General features: G+C 37.1%; 1 protein-coding gene across 3 annotated transcripts in view; it reads right to left on the bottom strand.

The window, feature by feature from the left end:
• Nucleotides 1-20244, bottom strand: part of Mctp2 (multiple C2 and transmembrane domain containing 2) — a 230825-nt gene that overhangs the window by 42069 nt on the left and 168512 nt on the right. For all 3 annotated transcript variants that reach the window (XM_052160741.1, XM_052160751.1, XM_052160753.1), the window contains 2 exons: nt 5382-5504; nt 2668-2709 (listed from right to left, as the gene is read on the bottom strand). In XM_052160741.1, coding sequence (XP_052016701.1) covers nt 2668-2709; nt 5382-5504 — 165 coding nt within the window. The remainder of the gene's footprint in view (nt 1-2667; nt 2710-5381; nt 5505-20244) is intronic.

Raw genomic sequence — 20244 nt, 5'->3', positions numbered from 1 at the left:
TCTGCTGTGTGTGTTTCTGGTCTAATATCACACAGCCCCCCCCCCCCTCTCTCTCTCTCTCTCTCTCTCTCTCTCTCTCTCTCTCTCTCTCTCTATATATATATATATATATATATATATATATATACATACACATACATACGTACATACTCTAGAGACACTAGAGTATATAGGCTGTGGAAGGTTAGCCATTGAATCAGTGTAGGGAGTTGTCGCCTATGCAGCTTTGGGGATGTTGTCATTTATGTGTTGGAAAATGTTTTCAGTAATGCAGCTGATTTGGGATAACCCATGCTCCTATAAGTAACCCCTTACCCATGTTCTATAATAATCCCCATAAACCCACTAGGGTCACAGGTCTGACCATGGTGAGTTTGTTCCTGCCCCCACCCCCCTTGGTGCCCTGTCATAGGTGAGAAGCCATTTTTTTACATCTGCCCAGTGAGGGCTCACAAAATACTTTTACAACCAGTGCTTTTGTGTTTTCTGTCTGATATAGTATCTCAATTTGTACCTCAGTATGTTCTCCAACTCACAGCAATCCTACTGCCTCAGCTTCACAAGCCCTGGGATTGCATTTATAAGCTTCCATGAATTGGTCCATTCCCTCCTGTTGGAAGCTTTTTAAATATGTTATGATAAGATATTCTATAACAACTGTCCCTGGGGGTAAATGTGGTCCTATTTCATGGGTGGCACATTTAACAGATTTAGATAAAACAAAATCTGCCTTAATTTTAAGCTCTGCTTTTTAAAAAACTTTAATTTTTGCCTAGTGTGATATTGTGATATAATAAGAAATACATATTTTGCCTTGGGTCCTGGCTGTTGGCCAGAACTCTTAAAGCTCTTGAGTTTTCCTAAGCGATAAGAGTGGCAGGAGTGTGTGCTGTTCTATTTGGGTTTTGTCTTTAGTTCCTGAAACAGGTCTGGATCTAGAGAGGTGGGAGGGGAACCTTTTGCTGTGCAGAACAAGGCCCTTTCCTTCATACCCAAGATTAAGTGAGGGTGGGGTCTTCTGAAATGCCCCTGACTGAGGGAGCATCACACCACAGGAACCAGGCATCTATCTGACGATAAGACTGAATCTGCAGTCTGCAGTACCCCTTCCCAAGTTCCTCACGTTCCAACCATAGAGACAGAATCCACTATCACCAACAGTTACTGACTAACCTAATCAATCTTGTATTGATAAAGAAATATCCATGCACACATTACTAGAAGCACCAACCATTGTCAGGAGGCTTCTGTGCAGACAAATGTGAGGATTTTGTGGGCCTAGAGGAAGTGTGGAAGCACCACACCCTGTCCCATACATGCGTTTCAGCATCTCTTCTATTTGATTGTTCCCAAGTTGAATCATTTATCATAAGCCAATAAGGAGAAACAAGTATTCTCCTGAGTTTTGTGGAGCAATTCTAGAAATTTATTAAACCCCAGGGATAGGTTACAGGAACCCCAACTTACAGCTGGTTGTCAGAGGTACAAAAGGGCAGCCTTGCAAGTGGCCTCAAACAGGTTTAAAATATCCACTTGTCAGTATCTCACAAAACATCTCTCCAAGCGCTGAGCTTGGTCTTTGCCTAACAGTCAATGGTTTGATCATTCAGAAACCACTTGATTTGGTTAATCAAGAATTATTTAAAAAACAGACTTATATTAGCTATCACTTCTATTCTGGAAAGAGACAATTTTTAAAAATATACTGTGCTTTACTCTATTGTGTCTTTAATAATGATCGCCGTCAGACAACAGATAAGATTCACTCTGTAACACACTCATTTGCTTCAAATGGGCAAAACCATCTGGTCCCCTCAATTAACTGTAAGGCTCCGATGCCACAGAACCAATCTCTGAATTAATGTCTGTTCCGCAGGCATTGCTATTGCACATGTGCTCTGCAGGTCCTCCTTTCTGCCCTCCCTTTCTTCTCCCACACGTCTCCCCCATCCCACCAGCATGGCCCCCACACACCCAGGTTATAGGGACTGGAAGCGCATTAAGCTCAAAGCCTCTCATTTGATACTTCACTTTTTTATTTTTTCATTTTGTTCCAGAAGGTTTGCCTGAACGTGTAATGACAACAGAAGCAGCAGATTTGAGAGATTGTCCCAGGAGAAGGACAAGGACAGATGCACACAGACATATAGCAGAGAACGCTGCCAGCAACAGCTGGGGAAGTGACAGGCTCCGAAGTGGGTGACCACCCTGCGGAGCGGATGTGAACCTAAAGGAGCAGCCACTTCCCTTGATTTGCTCTTGACTTTTCTTCTCAGTGACAGAGAAAGGACCATCTCGGTTTATGACCTAACTCTGAGGAAAGTTCAGGGTTTGCTCCTGTTTTACCCTCTTTCCTTCTCTTTTTAACACTCTTAGAAAGGACTAAATACCTCAGGATCCACCAGAACAACAAACACACATTATCATTGTCACTAAAAATAATCATGGTGAGATATGAAGGATAGTTGTTACTGCTATGACATACATCAAAGGAAAGTAGATATTATAGCCATTTCATTTTAAATAATCAAGAGGTTGATTCCTTTTATATCATAATATTTCTATAATATTATATAATGCTAAAAAGTCAAAACAGATACAACCTGGAAAAATGCAGTATGGCCAACATTAGTTCCATTAAGGGTCTGACATTAATACACCACTTACCTTCTCTTCCTCTTTCTCTTCCTCCTCTATGTCTGTGCTATCCTGAAAGGAAATCCCATAACTTGTTAATTAAGTTTGACAATCAACTGGGATTACCCAATGCAAATGAAACAGGCATTTTAAAATGTTCCTATAGAGCTGAAACTCATTATCCTCTTGTAAAAAGTCACACCTTAAAAGTTGAGACACTGTGGCAAGGTTATAAACAATAGATATCATCTACTTAGAATCTTAGGTATAAATAAATCTATTGTGCAAGTGTCCCTTGACAGCATCTACTTTCAAAATGCATAGCCAACTCATCCTTTCTGTAAACAGTTTTGTTCTTGTCTGGATGATAATCCAATTGCTATGCTAACTTGAAAATATTTATAGTTATAAGGACCATTCTTTTCCCATTGCAGCCATTACTGAAACAGTCTACAACAGAATATGTCTTTGTCTAAATATAACCCTTTTTTAAGAATGCTAGATTTTTCACCTTGGGGTTGCAGGAAGGGAGAAGGGAAGGAAACCAAAGACTCTTATTGTCTAACAGGAGTGCAACTTTAGACCAGGGGCTGGACTACAGCTGTGATGCTACTGGGTTCAGTTAGAGCAGTTTAGATGTCCTTTCTGTGTAATAGGAAAATTCTGCCTCATGTAATTGCAATGTCTAAAGGTGACCATTGCTCAGCTATGAGGCCATACGCCTTTACTCCCACTACTCTGGAGGCAGAGGCAGAGGCAGAGGGATCTCTGTGAATTTAAGACTGGACTCTGCACAGCTGTCACCAAGGCACTCGGGGATATAAAGTGAGACTCAATTGCAAAAAGTTAAAACAAAAACAAAAACAGACCACAAAACGAAAACATTTGGGTTCGGGAGCAGGGAAGAACAGTCAATAGAGAGAATCTGGGACTTTTTCAACTGGAAGACTTACTTTTCTGCTTAATCATGTGAAAGTCAGCCTTCATATTTACTACAGCTCTGCAAGTTTCAAGCAATTTTCTACCTTATAACTGTTAATAGAAGTGACAATAAAGTGACCAGAGTACTCGCCTCTCTGCCACCAAACCTCCGAGCAGTCATGAAGTACCTTCTCTCAGACTGGTGCTTCCTCATCTCTGATAAGCATCTCTAGAGTCAGTGGCCAGGCTGTAAGACACTCACTGACTGTATAGGAGATTGGCTTGTCCACCACTGGCTCCATTCATGTCTCATAAAAGCCAATAGACAAATAGGAATGCAGAGAAGAAAGGTTGGTGGTGTGCAGGGAAGTAAGGGTTAAACACCATTACAGTTGGGAGAGTGAGATGTCATCATCTTGAGTCATGATTTCTGCAATTTGTCCCTGTGACTTTGGGCCATCACTCCCTGGCTCTAAACTTTTGTTGCCCTACCCTTGACAAAATGATAACAGAAGTTCTAGCCTCATTCCGAGTTGTGGATTTGAATATGTTTTTTCTTTTAATAAAAAAGTTTTTAACAATGCAAATTTGTATTCCTACCCATAACAAGATATTTATGAACATCTGTAAACACAGATGTATACATACAAATCCATAGGATAAAAAGGAGCTTATACTCAAGGTAGCAAAATAAAACCTGGCTAAACATTGCACCAATGTGAGTTGACAACATTTACTATTACAGATTTGTCACTACTAGAGATGTTGCCCTAATTTATATTCATATAAAATCTAGTCTATCAATATACTTAAACTATAAATCCATTTTTTTCTTAGTCAGTTCTCCTGTCTTACTGATATGTGTCCATGCGTATGCCATAGTTATAAAATCAAAATCAAATACAAGAGAACTTTGGAATTTCTTGAGGGTCTACCTCTGCCATCTGCTCACTTTTCTACCTTTTTCAAAGTCTAAATGAAGCCAGAAATGTCCCTCAAATTCTATTCTTTTAACAATGCTTTTAAATATAATATAATTACATTTGAATTAAGGAAAAAACTCATGTGTTGGTGATGGTTTTACAAAGAAATTTAGCAGGCACAAAAATTTTAGAACTTTGATTTTAAAACCTGTTTCTTAAATTAGAAATGGGAAAGTCAGCTCCTAAAGCAAGTTAATAATTCAAGTCCCTGTTCACTGAAAACAGAAAAATATGCCCTGAGCCAGGATGGATGAAGAGCATCAGGAGGGCCAGAGAAATAGACACCAAGGGATTTCCTTCAGAAGGGAGGTGTACCTTTTCACATAAAGGAACTTTGATGGCTAGCGGGAAACCTCATGGCGCATGGGAATAGAGGGTGGGAGCTATTGTCTCCCACTTGCTGAGCACCCTGGAAGTTGGTAATCCCTGGAGAAGCCTCAAAGTGAAGAATAGCCTAACCCAGTTTTCCAGAGAGTTTTACAGTGTTCTGGAGGGGGCTCAAGGAACTGCCAAAGATTTTCCTCTAGTGTCTAGGGTAATTTTCAGGGACCTGATCAGAAACTAGATAGGTGCAGAGATTTCTAGGGAGGAAATGACAGTCAGTATCTAAAGGGTCCCCATCTTATTGAGAACATGAACTGTAATGTGGGAATAGAAGACATCATAAAAAGGAAGATGCGGAATATGTGTGATAAAACACATGTCCTATAAAATGATTTGTATCTCATTCTTCATGATTCAAAGGGTAGGTTGGAGCATGGTTGAGTCATGATACTAATGCACTGATGCTGTTCTATTCCTCACCAGGACATTGGAGGAACTCTCTGGATCTTTGCTTACCTGGCTGTCCTGGGTGCTGCTGGCTTTCCCTTTCATGGGTCTGAGGAAGTTGTACAGAAAGAGTAGCAACAATGCCAGAGGGATCATGTAGAGTTCAAAATTCCAGACGGTGACCAAAAACACCTACCAGGAAGACAAATAAAGGCTCAGTGACAATTGGATTAAACAGAAGGTGGGAATTTTACATTGCTAATTCATTGACATAAAAACATTAAATTTATGGATAGCTCAAAAAGGGTAAAGGCCAAATGGGTACAGCCATGGATACAGGGGCATAATGGAGAAGGAGATTTAAGTGGGGACAGGGAGGGGAGGGGAGGACAGAGAACCAGGATAACAATCACTGAGGATGACTGAAAGACGCATCCTACTGTTTGAGAAGCTATAGGTGATAAATAGATGATTGATAAATAAATATATTATAAATAAATAGACAAACAGGCAGGAAGAAAGAATGAAAGAAAGAAACAAAGAAACAAAGACAGACAGACAGACAGACACAGATATAGAAAAAAGTGGAGTTTCCTTATACAGGAGATAATGTTTCTCCAAGAAAACATAAGTTGCTAACAAATAAAGTCCAGTGTTGGGTATGAGGAATTTCTAAGCTTTTGGCCAGGGATGTCAGAGACACAACAACACAGAGTCTTGTAATTGCTCTTGGTTGCTCTTGGAGTTTTACCAGAACTCCATGGTAAAACCTATTGCTCAGAACATGACTTTATTCATAGAATATGGGAAAATAAAGTTGGTATTGATAAGGAAGCATCCACTCTGATGGCTGGATATCATAGTACTAGAAAGTACTATGCTGCTTTGGAGGGAGTCATTAACATTTGACCTAAGGTGCCTTGACTGACATGATAGGCTTATACCATAGTGTCACAACTATTACAGGGGTAACCAACTACATCCTGAATGGATTTAAAAATCCCCAACACGGGAAGAAATGCTTGTTTAGTGATATAAATCTAGGCAAGAACCCATTGTTTGAGAGATCATAGGCTCAGGAATAAGCCTCGTACCATAATTCTGCTAAACGGACAAGTCTCAAACTTCCCTCTAAATTCAGACCTTGGTCATAGATTAGAGTAGCTTTCAGACCTCATCAGAGATGTTTCTTTGTTCAGGTGAAACTGGCTAATGCAGAAACTAACAACCAGTCAAAATGTAGAGATAGGGGTCATTGGAGTGCTCAGACACAATAGAACATCTGTATCACAGCCTCTTTCCTTAAAACTCAGGAACCATTGCAGAAGAGGTAGAAAGACTGAATAAAGGAGCCGGAGGTCAGAGAGAACTGGAGTAAAACACTGTTTTCTGGATATGGAAAGATTGCCACACTGATGAACCAGTGCTAAGCTAAGAAGAATCAATGGCTTCTCAGGGAAGGAGACTTGGTTTTCCTTAAGGATGTGGCCTCTGCTCCCTGATAGATTCAGTACACTTTGGTACATGGACCCACACTTATGAGTATACAAGAAGCACAAACAGAACTTGTTTATGGCCAGTTCTTGCTATCAGTAAAGACAACTAGAACTAAGGAGAATGGCTGACAAATTTTCAAACTACAGGCATTTAACATACATGTAAGCTTCCAAAAATCTCTTTAAGAATCGTTCACTAAGAAAGTTGTAAAATTGTAGGGCTCTTAGAAAATAATCAGGTAATACAGATGTTATACAAGATACAAAGGCACATGGACCAATCGCTCTCAGCCATGAGACATGCTGTGGAAAGCAAGTTAGAACTCAAGGCCCTAAGCTACAGTCATGTGTAAGACATGCAGGCAAGCCATAGGGACACTACCTCCAAGGACACAAACTATGAGAGCCCAGGACTACATCTGGGGAGCGACTAATACAATACTTGAACCACACTGTGACACACATCATATTAGATGAGTCACAGGTTTTTAAGTATTAGCTTCCAGTATGTGGAAAAAACTTGAGTATAATATTTCATCATAGATATAAAAACTTCCTATACAAAAGTAATAATGCTTTAGAGCTAAAGACTTTTCTTTACTAAAATTTAAAGACATATAACTATTTATATTGTTCTATTCTTTTATTTTTGTTTGCTGTGCATACTAAACAACTTTATCCACAATGTGTCTGTGTATATATATGTACACAAGTAATAATGCTTTAGAGCTAAAGACTTTTCTTTACTAAAATTTAAAGACATATAACTATATTGTTCTATTCTTTTATTTTTGTTTGCTGTGCATACTAAACAACTTCATCCACAATGTATCTATGTATATATAAGTATATATATATGTATACACACACACACACACACACATATATATATATATACATACACATATATGCATATATATACATATTTAAAATCTGGTTATAATTTGCACGAATAACTATAATTTGAATATATTACTTTTTCTATTTTTTTAATTTTTTTCTAATTGTTTTATTTATTTACATTTGAAATGTTACCCCTCTTCTCAGTTTGCCTTCCAAGAGTTCTTCATCCCATCCCTAACCCCATTTTCCTCTGAGAGAGTACTTTCTCACACAACCCTGTCATCTATCCACCCCCACCCCACCCCACCCCACCAGAATGTATTAATTTTTAAAATTAGCAAACTTGTTGATTTTTTGTTGTTGTTTCAAATAATATTTTAATTGGGGGTAGTCTAATGTGTATTCACATGAACTATGTATAGGAAATCTCTTCTCTATCTTTGTATATATAACTTGTTTTTTCTTGTTTAAGTGCTCCTACAAAGCAATGTACAAAGAGATATTAGAAGAGATATTATTGCCTAATTCCAAACTTTAATGAAAATTGTTCTGGTTTTCTAATATTGTATCATTAAGCATGATGTTGGCTTTTAGTTTTCACTATATAAATCATATTATATCAAGAATATATAGTATATATCAAGAATATATAATACATTCAGTTTTAATATGAAAAAATACATTCAGCTATTCACTTTATTACTGCTGATATTCATTAAATATTTTAAAAACACTTATTTGTATCTGGTTTAAATTTAATGAAACATTTTAAACAATAGGATTTCTATTCATTCTAATAAGGGTTTTTAATGAGTATTATTTATTAAATCAGTAATGGATGGTGGCTGATCAAGTGTTTTTGTTTTTCATTCGTTTTACCATTTTCTGAAGATTTTATTCTCGTTTTAATACATTAATAGGATATATTTACATAAACAAAAGATTGAAACAATATTTTCTTTCTTGGGAAACCCCTGTCACTGAAGTCTGTTTCTTAATATATATTGTACTGAACTAAAATAGCTTCACATTGATTTCAACAACATATATTTTTTGATTTTTCTGTTATTTTCAAATTTTGGTATTAGTGTTATTATGACATCACATAAGCATTCTTCAACACTTTGGGATGTCTGTTATAGTTTATACGCCTGGATGTTTTAAGATGACAAAAATACATAGACCCCCCACAAGTGTTGATAATTCCTTTTGTCATTCATTCTTCTGTGACCATTTCTCTTTTTCAAAAATAAGACACTTTAGGTAGGTCTTTCCTCAGCTATATTCCAGGCAATTTTCTCTTAAAAATGGAAAGTTGTTCACAAATGAGGATACTTTGGGTATTCATTAGAAAATACACAGAAATTATGCAAGTATATGCTTAAAAAACCTGTGAGATATGACATTATTTTATTCAATAAAAATGCTTACATTTTCTTTATGCCTACAACAAGGATATTCATTTTACCTATTATATTTCCCCATTCAAATGACTGACCTCAATGAATGTGTTACATAATTTTATCTACGAAAACATTGATTGAAATTTTGGTGTTTTATAAACAGAAGCACATATAAAGTTAATCATACATGTAACTTCAGGGTTTATGCCTTCAACATTCCATGTTCTACTGCAGGAATCCTCTTTCACCCTGAAATGATAAGTCTATTTTTCTTTTCAATGATAGATGTATGTATATGATCTTTATTATTTTGATGTTTTTATAATTAGAAACATGTAATAAAAAATTCCCTATAGTTTTAGCAACTAAATTTATATACTAATGGACACCTTTCTTTTATTTCTACAATGCCACTTCCATCTCAAGCATGCTGATGAAATTTCATCAGCCACTTCAGCAGAAAATAGCTGTAAGAAAATTATTCCTAAAAACAGAATTTTAAAATATATAACTATATATGTGTTTGCACATCTCTGTGTAAGGCATGGCTTCATATAGATCAAAGAACAGTTCTTCCTTCTCTATGCATGTATGTCACTTTCCATTCCAGAGTTTTCTTTGGAAATCTATTTATCTGTCTGTCTGTCTGCCTAGATAGATAGATCGATGATAGATAGATAGATAGATATCGATCCAAATTATATATACATAATATATTGGATAATTTTATATAATCAGATATATAATTACATATATAATAGATATATCAATTATATATGTATATAACAAATAAAGTCTAATAATAATATTTTTCTTTCAGAACTGAGTATTCTTTGGGTACTTTGAGTGCTTTCTGATTTTTGACCCAAGAACTATTACAGTCACAGTGATGGTACTGGTGATAACATTTCAAAAATGATACAGAAAAATTCTAATGTGAAACAGCATTTTAAAACACATATGCCTCAGCAAAGCAAGGCACTTAACAATATCTCTTATGGAGTTTATAATGTATTAGATAGAAAACACAAAAGTTTAATTAAAAAGGAGACTAGGCAAATCAACTGAGACAAGAAACTGTTTATATGTGTAATGTTGGCAGGTGATAGACATTGATTCTAAGCTAACTATCAAGGGTTAAGGGGGAAAAACATGCTCACAAATACAAATTGATTTCTAGCATGTTATTTAAATGTAAATGTAAAGATGAGGAAAGTAAAATTAAAGGAGAAACCATATAAAAATGGGGAAATGAAATACTCATTTAATCCAAAATACAATAATCACACTATGATATACTCATTTAAATCCAAAATACAATAATTGCACTGTTAATGTACTAATCATTATAAACATAAATAGCAGAGATAAAAAACAGCATCTATGGGAAGAAATCAATAGCTTAAATAACGGAAAAATTTATAGCAAAATAAAAATTAACACAACTGAATAATAAGTTTGCTTGATGATTAGAGAAATCTCCACTGAGAAAATCTGAAGTGCAAATGATGTCGCTTGAATTTATTCTAAACATTGAAAGAGGAAATATCAGAATACAAGGAAACCTGCAGATGTTATTGTATGAAGTTGTTATTACTGTGATACCCAATCCTGACAAAATTCTTACCACCACCTCCCCCACAAAATCACAATCAAATGGCCAAACTGATATAGACACAAAATCTCCCACCCTTAGCAAATAATATCAAGGGATATATGTAAAACCATATGAAAAAGACACTAACATCAAGACTAAGTGGAATAGGTACAAAACTGAAAAATGTAGTTTAATTTACAAAATATAATGTAAATTGCCATTTTGACAGAATAAAAGAAAAATATTTCATTATTTTAATAGATAAAACAAAGCATTTGAAAACATGTAATTCCCATCTTTCCTTACAAATTATGCACAAGAAGAATTTCACCAATTTGGTAAAAGGTGCCAACAATAACTTTTAGATAATATACTTACTCTTGCAAGGGTTTGAACATAAGACATAGCTTGAATCTTATTCAAGCCCTTTAGTTGACTTAAAAACCAGAACAGGGAAGTGGGAACGGTTGGGTGGGAAAAAAGAGGGAGGGAAGGGGGCTGATGGGACTTTCAGGGAGTGGAGTCTAGAAAAGGGGAAATCATTTGAAATGTAAATAAAAAATATATCAAATTAAAAAAAAAGAACACTCATGCAACAAAAAAGACCAAATATCAACACCTAGAATCACATTAACCATCCCATCCTCAGAAGCCTAGACAATGGTGTAAAAAAACCACCAACATTAACAGCCAAGATAATATTCCTCCACCAGAACACAGCAAACCTACTAGAGTAGGCCCTGAGAAATGCAATATACTTGAAACACAAGACAGATACTTCAAAATTGCAATTATGAATATGTTCAAAAACCTTAAAGAGGATATTTTTTTTTCATAGCAGCCCTATTTATTTATTTATTTAATTTTTTTTTGCATTTTTTTTATTCGATATAATTTATTTACATTTCAAATGATTTCCCCTTTTCTAGCCCCCCCACTCCCCGAAAGTCCCGCAAACCCCCTTCTCTTCCCCTGTCTTCCCACCCACCCCTTCCCACTTCCCCGTTCTGGTTTTGCTGAATACTGTTTCACTGAGTCTTTCCAGAACCAGGGGCCACTCCTCCTTTCTTCTTGTACCTCATTTGATGTGTGGATTATGTTTTGGGTATTCCAGTTTTCTAGGCTAATATCCACTTATTAGTGAGTGCATACCATGATTCACCTTTTGAGTCTGGGTTACCTCACTTAGTATGATATTCTCTAGCTCCATCCATTTGCCTATGTTCTACTATGTTCATAGCAGCCCTATTTGTAATTGCCAGATGCTGGAAAGAACCCAGGTATCCCTCAACAGAAGAGTGGATGCAAAAAATGTGGTATATCTACACAATGGAGTACTATTCAGCCATTAGAAACAATGAATTCATGAAATTCTTAAAGAGGATATTAATAAGTCCATTAATAAAGCCTGTGAAAATACAAACTGTGAGATGAAATAATGAAAACATTTCAGGACATGAAAGTGGAAACAGAATAATCAAAAAGAAACCAAACCAAGATTAAACCGAAAGTGAAAACTTTAGGAAGCCTAACAAATGTCTGAGAAGTTAGCCTCACTAACAGAGTACAAGACATGGAAGAGAGAGCCTCGGGCATGGAAGACAAGGCAGAAGAAATGGAAAACTCAATCAAAGGATGTTAAATCTTGACAGGGAGAGGGAGAGGGAAAGAGAGAGGGAGAGGGGATAGTGGAGAGGGAGGAGAGGAGAGGGGGAGAGGGCAGAGGAAAAGGGAGAAATCAAATGGACCTCACAAATATTTAGAGAACATTCCATCTAAACACAAAAGAATGTACCTTCTTCTCAGCATCTCACTGAACTTTCTCCAAACTTGACACAAAGCAAGTGTCAACAGATATAAGGAAATTGAAAACAGACCCTGTCTGTCCACCATGGATTAAAGTTTTATATCTAACAACAAAAACAACAGAAAGCTGACAAACTCATAGAAACTGAGTAACTCACGATTGAATAAAAAATGTTGACAGAAACAAGAACAGAAAGTATAAACATATTAAAATTAAATAAAAATTAAAACAAAATATACCTAAGCCTATGCGACCCAATGAAGGTGGTTCTAAGAGGCAAGTTCACAACACTAAGTGCCTACATTAAACAATTAGAGACATATCATGTTAGTAATTTAGGAATGCACTTAAAAGCCAAAACATGCAGAAATAAAACACATTATTGGACAGCGAGAAGTAATCAAACTCAAGGCTAAAATCAATAAAATAGAAAAACAACAAAGAATCAATGAAACAAAGAGCTGGTTCCTTGAAAAAAAATCAATAAGATTGATAAATATTTAGTCAAATTAACTAAAAGACAGAGAGAAAATGTCCAAATTAATAAAATTAGAGACAAAAGTGGAACTTCACAACAGACACCAAGGAAATTCTAAGAGTCATGAGGGCATACTTTAAATATATATTGTTATATATTGTTTTATATATTTTGTTATTACTATATATATATATTGTTTTCTATATATATTCCACCAATCTGGAAAACAAAAAAGAATACATTTTGATATATTCCACTTACCAAAGTTAAATCAAAGTCAGATAAGCAATTTAAACAGAGCCATGATCCCTAGTGAAATAGAAGCAGTAATTAAATGTCTCTTAACCAGTCCCACCATCACCATCGAAAAGATAGTGAAGGAGGGATGGGTTTAGCTCTGAAGTCAGCTAGACCTTCAAAGAAGATTTAATGCCAATATTTTTCAAATTATTCTGCAAAAATGTAAGTGAAAGGAATGTTTCCTATTTTTTAACAAGGCCACAATTACTTAGATACCTTAATCACACAAAGATCCAACAAAGAAAGTCACAAATCAGTCCCCCCTATGAAGAGATATAAAAATTTACAACAAACGGCTTGCAAACAGAATCTAAGGACACATCAAAATAACAACCCAGACCCACCATGGCCATATAGGCTTTATCCAAAAACACAGGAATGAGTCTACATTTGTATGTCAATAAATATAAGCTACCTCATGCTACAACATATGTAATACAGGCACCATTACTGCTACTTGGAGTTTGGTTTATGACACCAGGTAAACAAACCTACTATGCACATCTCACTGGTTATCTTTCATTAAACAACCTGAGGATATGAGGAGTTCTAAACCATACCTAAGGAATCCCCTCAATTTTTTTTACTAGAAATAATTTTTGCTTTAAATTTAATTTGCAGGATCCAGAGACATGGCTCAGTAGTTAAAGATGTTGTCGCCAAACCTGATAACCTGAATTCAATGCATGGGAGCCACATGAAGAAAGGAGAAAGGCAACTTTTATGAGCTCTGATCTGCAAATATAGGCCATGTCATGAACATTTCCACATACATATGCACATACACACACACACATATACACAATATAATACACAATAAATAAATGTTGACAAATTCATTCATCTACTTATATAAATTTGACATAAGTATCTAATATATACACACACACATATGTATATATATACACATACATACATGAGACTATAATGAGACAATATTACCCATAAAGAGACTTAGTGCTTTCCTGGGGAAATTTTTAAAGATTGAAATATCTTAAGTGCTTAGTATCTCTAAGTTATCTGTAAAGAAAGAGCTAGAATGGCCCTTAGAATGGAATAAGGTATGATCAAATCTCCCATACTAGCCTGCACTGGATGTTGTTTCCTTCAGCATATCATGAGGGCATTGTATTGTGTCAGGAAGTGTCCAACAATCAAATCTTCCTGTGTCTATATGGTTCCACAGAAAATAATTTGCAACAAATTCAGTAATTATCCAACCACCAAAGCTACCAACCAACTTAATAGTTTCTACAAACTCCAGAAGATTACCTCTAAGTATCTATCTTGAAACATTAAGTCCAATGATATGGCTATTTCTCTAAATCATTTTACAGCTCCCTCTCTTGACACTGTCTTCAGATTATCTCTTTCTGATAACTGACAATAGATTACAAAGTAGGGAATATCCAAAAACTAGCAAAAAATTTTTCTTAATAACACTCAAAAATACTTCATTGGTGAAAATGAAGAAAAAAATATGTATTTTTTTTCTTGGATAAAAATGTCTGTACTCAAAGTCATTCTTAAGATAACAATATTAGAGTTGGAAAGATGACTCAGCAGTTAAGAGCACTGGATGCTCTCTCAGAGGACCTAGTTTCATTTCCCAGTGCCCACATCATGGGTCACACCCATCTGTAACTCTAGTTCAATGAAACCTGACACCCTCTTCTAGTCTCTGAGGTTACCAGGCAAACATATGATATATATATAGATATATACATTTATGTAGACAAAACACACACAAACATAAAAAACAAACTTATAATAGTTGGTTTTTAAAGTTTTGTGTGAGGTAAAAATGTCATATATACCAACATCCCCAACAAATCATAAAAAAAAAAAAAAACGCTCTAGTCCTATACCTGGTGAAAATGTTCTCTTGCACCATGGCATACTAATGACTTGTAGACTTTATAGCTTAGCAGAGTAGGGTGAGCCAGCTTACACTTGAATGTATTTTATCAGCCAATTCCCGGTACACACTCCAGGCTCCTCACCAGACTGCATGGCTGAGAGCTGCAAGATCTGAAATGTTGCCAGATAGGACTGTGCTCATCAACACACTCTTCTCTGAATTTTAAAGGTAAGCACCTCAGATTCTGATGCATTTATTTACTTCTACAGTGTCCTTCTCTCCCATCTTGAGTGCTGCACACTAACCCAGCCTGCTTGGACAAGTCTATCTCCTGCATAAATTTACTGTTCATTATTCTTTCTGCTCCAATTAGCTAAGTAACCTGCAATGGATAGCATGGACTTGGACATAAATGAATAAAAGGGAAGAAATATTGATACAAACAAAAGGTATCTTAGGCCAGAAAGATGGATCAACAGGAACCTGTTATGAGGCCTGATGACATCTGTCACCTTTGGAATGCACACAAATATTGAATGAGAGAAACAAATTCACAAAATTTTCCTCTCACCCTCATGTGCATGCTGTGGCACACACACTCTCCACCATCATATACACACACAGTGCCAATAAAATAAAAATCCTTGAATCAGAAATAACCATCCATCATGGCACTTACTTGGAGATTTTACCCTCTGATTTATAATATATTATATATAATATACATAAATACACAACATATACCATTAATATAGTATATATAATATAAGCAACAAAATATTATATATGATGTATGTTATAATATTATATAGATGATGAATAAAAAGTAGAAAGAGAAAAAGGAAGAGAAAGAAAAGAGGAGGAGGAAGAAAAGGAGGAGGAGGAAGAAGAAGAGAAAGAGGACGAGAAAGAGGAGGAGGAGTAAGAGGAGGAGGAGTAAGAGGAGGAGGAGTAAGAAGAGGAGGAGGAAGAGGAGGAGGAAGAGGAGGAGGAGGAAGAGGAGGAGGAGGAAGAGGAGGAAGAGGAGGAGGAAGAGGAAGAAGAGGAGGAAGAAGAAGAGGAAGAAGAAGAGGAAGAAGAAGAGGAAGAAGAAGAGGAGGAAGAAGAGGAGGAAGAAGAGGAAGAAGAAGAGGAGGAAGAAGAGGAAGAAGAAGAGGAGGAAGAAGAGGAAGAAGAAGAAGAGGAGGAAGAAGAGGAGGAGGAGGAGGAGGAGGAGGAGGAAGAAGAAGAAGAAGAAGAAGAAGAAGAAGAAGAAGAAGAAGAAGAAGAAGAAGAAGAAGAAGAAGAAGAAGAAGAAGAAGAAAAAACACCACTATCAAAAAGTAAACAAAAAAGAACAAGAGGAAGGGCCACCATCATTAGCAGGGCAGGTTTTGTATTCTACTGAGAGAGAAAATACCATCAGTCTTCCCCATCTTAGCCATGTGAGCTACAATGATAAGCTTGGTGAGATATGCTCACTAGTGCAATTGTAGCACAGATGCTACAGAAATATCCAATGACATTTTAAAATTATATTTCAGGACAAGTCCAAAGAAGGAGTTCATATTTGGAATTATTAAAGACGCTAGAAATCTGTGTGTAACTGGGTCAAGGAGAGCGCCTACTTACATTATTTTGCCAAATGGATATCACAGTAGTCAATAGACATATTATGATTTATCTTTACATACTTGGATTAGGGCATCTCTCAACTGTGATCAGAGAAGCTTCTTTTTCTAGTAAATAGCTATTAGCACAGAGATCACTACTGGTTAACATGCAAAGAATAAGAGACTATGGAATCCTCATGCCAAAATGGGACATTAATTTCAATACATTGTCAACCAAGGGAAATATACAACAGAATAACAGAGTACAAGGAGCTCAAAGGTTCCCTAAACAAAACTCACTGGTAAGAAAAAAATGCATTTTTATTATAAGAGAATTAGAATTTTTAGCAAAATGAAATAATATGTTATATGCCCAATTGATAAAATTAAGAAGTCAGGTTAGGTAAAGAGATTCTAAGGATTGAGTAAGATAAATTCAGCTGGATGCTGATGATTTATAACTTAGAACATGATGAGCACTAGCTAATCAAACAATATATGTTTACATGATGTTCTATAAATCCCATATCCTCAATCAGTCAGTATAAACCTAAAAAAATAAACACATGGAAAACTATGTAAGAAAGACATGGGTCCAATTCCCAGAGTTCCTGACTCTGCAGGTTTGATGAGTGCTATTGAGAAATTGCATTTTTTTTATTCATTTTAAAATTTCATTTTTTTAAAAAAAAAATACAGTGACCTGCATACATTTTTCATCACAAGAACATTTATACAATTCAATTCACGGTGATTATATACCCTGATGTTCTAGATTTAAGTAATAAATGAACACTTAAAGCACTTTGAATATTCAGTGCATTAAACAAATGCTTTTATAGTGAAGGCCTCAAAACCCTTTACAGTGCACATGAACCAGGAATGTGGAAGGCTTCGGTTTGAAAATCCAGCCTCCTCATTTGCTTCTCTCAGGGACCCACAGCTTTCCTGCCCCTGTTAACTCCACCTTGCCTGAGAGCTAACACCAGGTAGGGCTGCTCATCAGGGCTGCTTAGAAATGATCAAAGGGCCCTTTGCTGTGACTTAGCATCACAAGCGAGTTGATCACTTCTCGATCCTGTAAGCCAGTCAATGAGAAACGCAGACACAAGTCAGGGAGAAGGGAGAACGCCCATAGAAACTTCCAGGGGTCAAGGCCTGTGGCCACTGCGGAGGAGGTTGCGTCATGTCCTTTCCAAAGCAAGGCCTGGAGACTCCACCTTGCATCCAGTTCGCCAATGGCCAAGAAAGGCCACCTGTTGTCAAGGACGAAGTGGCTTAGCGAGACCCCCAAGGTCCATATCTAAGTCTGGATCAAGTGGGAGCTGCCCCGATGGCACACGCCAGGGCCCATTTGGACATCTTTGGGGAAGGGGCACCCGGAGATGGAGCGACACCATGCCCCGGTGCCTCCTCGGGCTGCTAAGTGAGGGGTGCAGCTCAGCAGGCACTTCCGCCATGACATCCAGTGTCTTCATCAGTGTGCAGTGGTGGCAGCTGACATCCATTTCTGCATCGCCGATAACTTTTTTTTTTAATTTTTTTTATTCGATATATTTTTATTTACATTTCAAATGATTTCCTCTTTTCTAGCCCCCCACTCCCCGAAAGTCCCGTAAGCCCCCTTCTCTCCCCCTGTCCTCCCACCCACCCCTTCCCACTTCCCCGTTCTGGTTTTGCTGAATACTGCTTCACTGAGTCTTTCCAGAACAAGGGGCCACTCCTCTGTTCTTCTTGTACCTCATTTGATGTGTAGATTATGTTTTGGGTATTCCAGGTTTCTAGGTTAATATCCACTTATTAGTGAGTGCATACCATGATTCACCTTTTGAGTCTGGGTTACCTCACTTAGTATGATGTTCTCTAGCTCCATCCATTTGCCTAAGAATTTCATGAATTCATTGTTTCTAATGGCTGAATAGTACTCCATCATGTAGATATACCACATTTTTTGCATCCACTCTTCTGTTGAGGGATACCTGGGTTCTTTCCAGCATCTGGCAATTATAAATAGGGCTGCTAAGAACATAGTAGAGCATGTATCCTTATTACATGGTGGGGAATCCTCTGGGTATATGCCCAGGAGTGGTATAGCAGGATCTTCTGGAAGTGAGGTGCCCAGTTTTCGGAGGAACCGCCAGACTGATTTCCAGAGTGGTTGTACCAATTTGCAACCCCACCAGCAGTGGAGGAGTGTTCCTCTTTCTCCACACCCTCTCCAACACCTGCTGTCTCCTGAATTTTTAATCTTAGCCATTCTGTCTGGTGTAAGGTGGACAGATACCACAGAAATTGTTACACGGGCTAGACCTGTCTTGGCAAACCGAGAAGCTCCCCCTCCCCCCGCCCCAAATCACCCCAAGTCACACTCAGCAGATTCCATGCGACTTCTAACGTTATCTCCATTTTTGGTGTTATTTTTTTTTAATACGGTATATTCTTTATTTACATTTCAAATGATTTCCCCTTTTTCTGGCTCCCCACTCCCCCCGAAAGTCCCATAAGCCCTCTTCCCTCCCCCTGTTCCCCCTCTACTCCTTCCCACTTCCCTGTTCTGGTATTCCCCTATATTGCTGCACTGAGTCTTTCCAGAACCAGGGGCCACTCCTGCGTTCTTCTTGGGCATCACATAATATGTGGATTATGTCTTGGGTATTCAAAGTTTCTAGGCTAATATCCACTTATCAGTGAGTGCATACCACGATTGATCTTTTGAGACTGGGTTACCTCACTTAGTACGAATTGCATTTCTTAAAAAGCTCCTGAATGCTGCTTTTCAGTCTCCTCACTGGGACCATATGTTTCAGTTCTTCGCATGACTACTAGATAACATATATACCAATATTTAAGAAAAATTAATAATAGCCAAATGCAAAATAGAACAAGATATACAATCTACAGTCAATCTGAACGTCTAACTAGAATAGAATGGCTAAATAAAAGAACTTGCAGAACAGTATGAGCATCAAGAGTAAAGCTGGCTGAATTGCTTTTCAAGTCACAGAAGATAGCAAAATCTCAAATGATTTTCAATATAGGTTTTCCAAAATTAGGCAACAGTGGAATACAGTAGATAGGCATGGGCATTAATGGAAAAATCATCATCAACCATAGGAATGAATACCACTCAGTGCACTTCTAGGAATGGAGAAGAAGTAAGGCTCCCATCTCATAAAATACAGAACGCTCAACCCGGACATTATTTCTCAAATAGGCCTGATACATGGAACACATACATTAGCCCATAAACCGGTGTGTGTGTGTGTGTGTGTGTGTGTGTGTGTGTGTGTGCGCGTGTGTGTTTAATTCACTGGCAAGGTTCTGGAGCAAAATGGCCATAGGGATCAACTAAGTAAAATGGATAAGAGTGTGGAAATCCCAGGTGTTGGACAGAGACCATCCAGAACTTTAGAGGTCCATTTCTAGAATTATGTAATTATTCATGTGCATCCAAGTCTCTCATTGCCAGCCCTCTAAGTGTTTAAAGGATGGAGAGAAGAAATAGATGCATAGGACTTGAATGGATCACAGGGCTTTCGTTCCCATAGCTACTCA

Source organism: Apodemus sylvaticus, chromosome 1 (genome assembly GCF_947179515.1).
Source record: "Apodemus sylvaticus chromosome 1, mApoSyl1.1, whole genome shotgun sequence".
Taxonomy (NCBI): Eukaryota; Metazoa; Chordata; class Mammalia; order Rodentia; family Muridae; genus Apodemus; species Apodemus sylvaticus.
The sequence above is the reverse complement of the archived record's forward strand: the minus strand, read 5'-3'. Positions and strand labels throughout refer to the sequence as shown.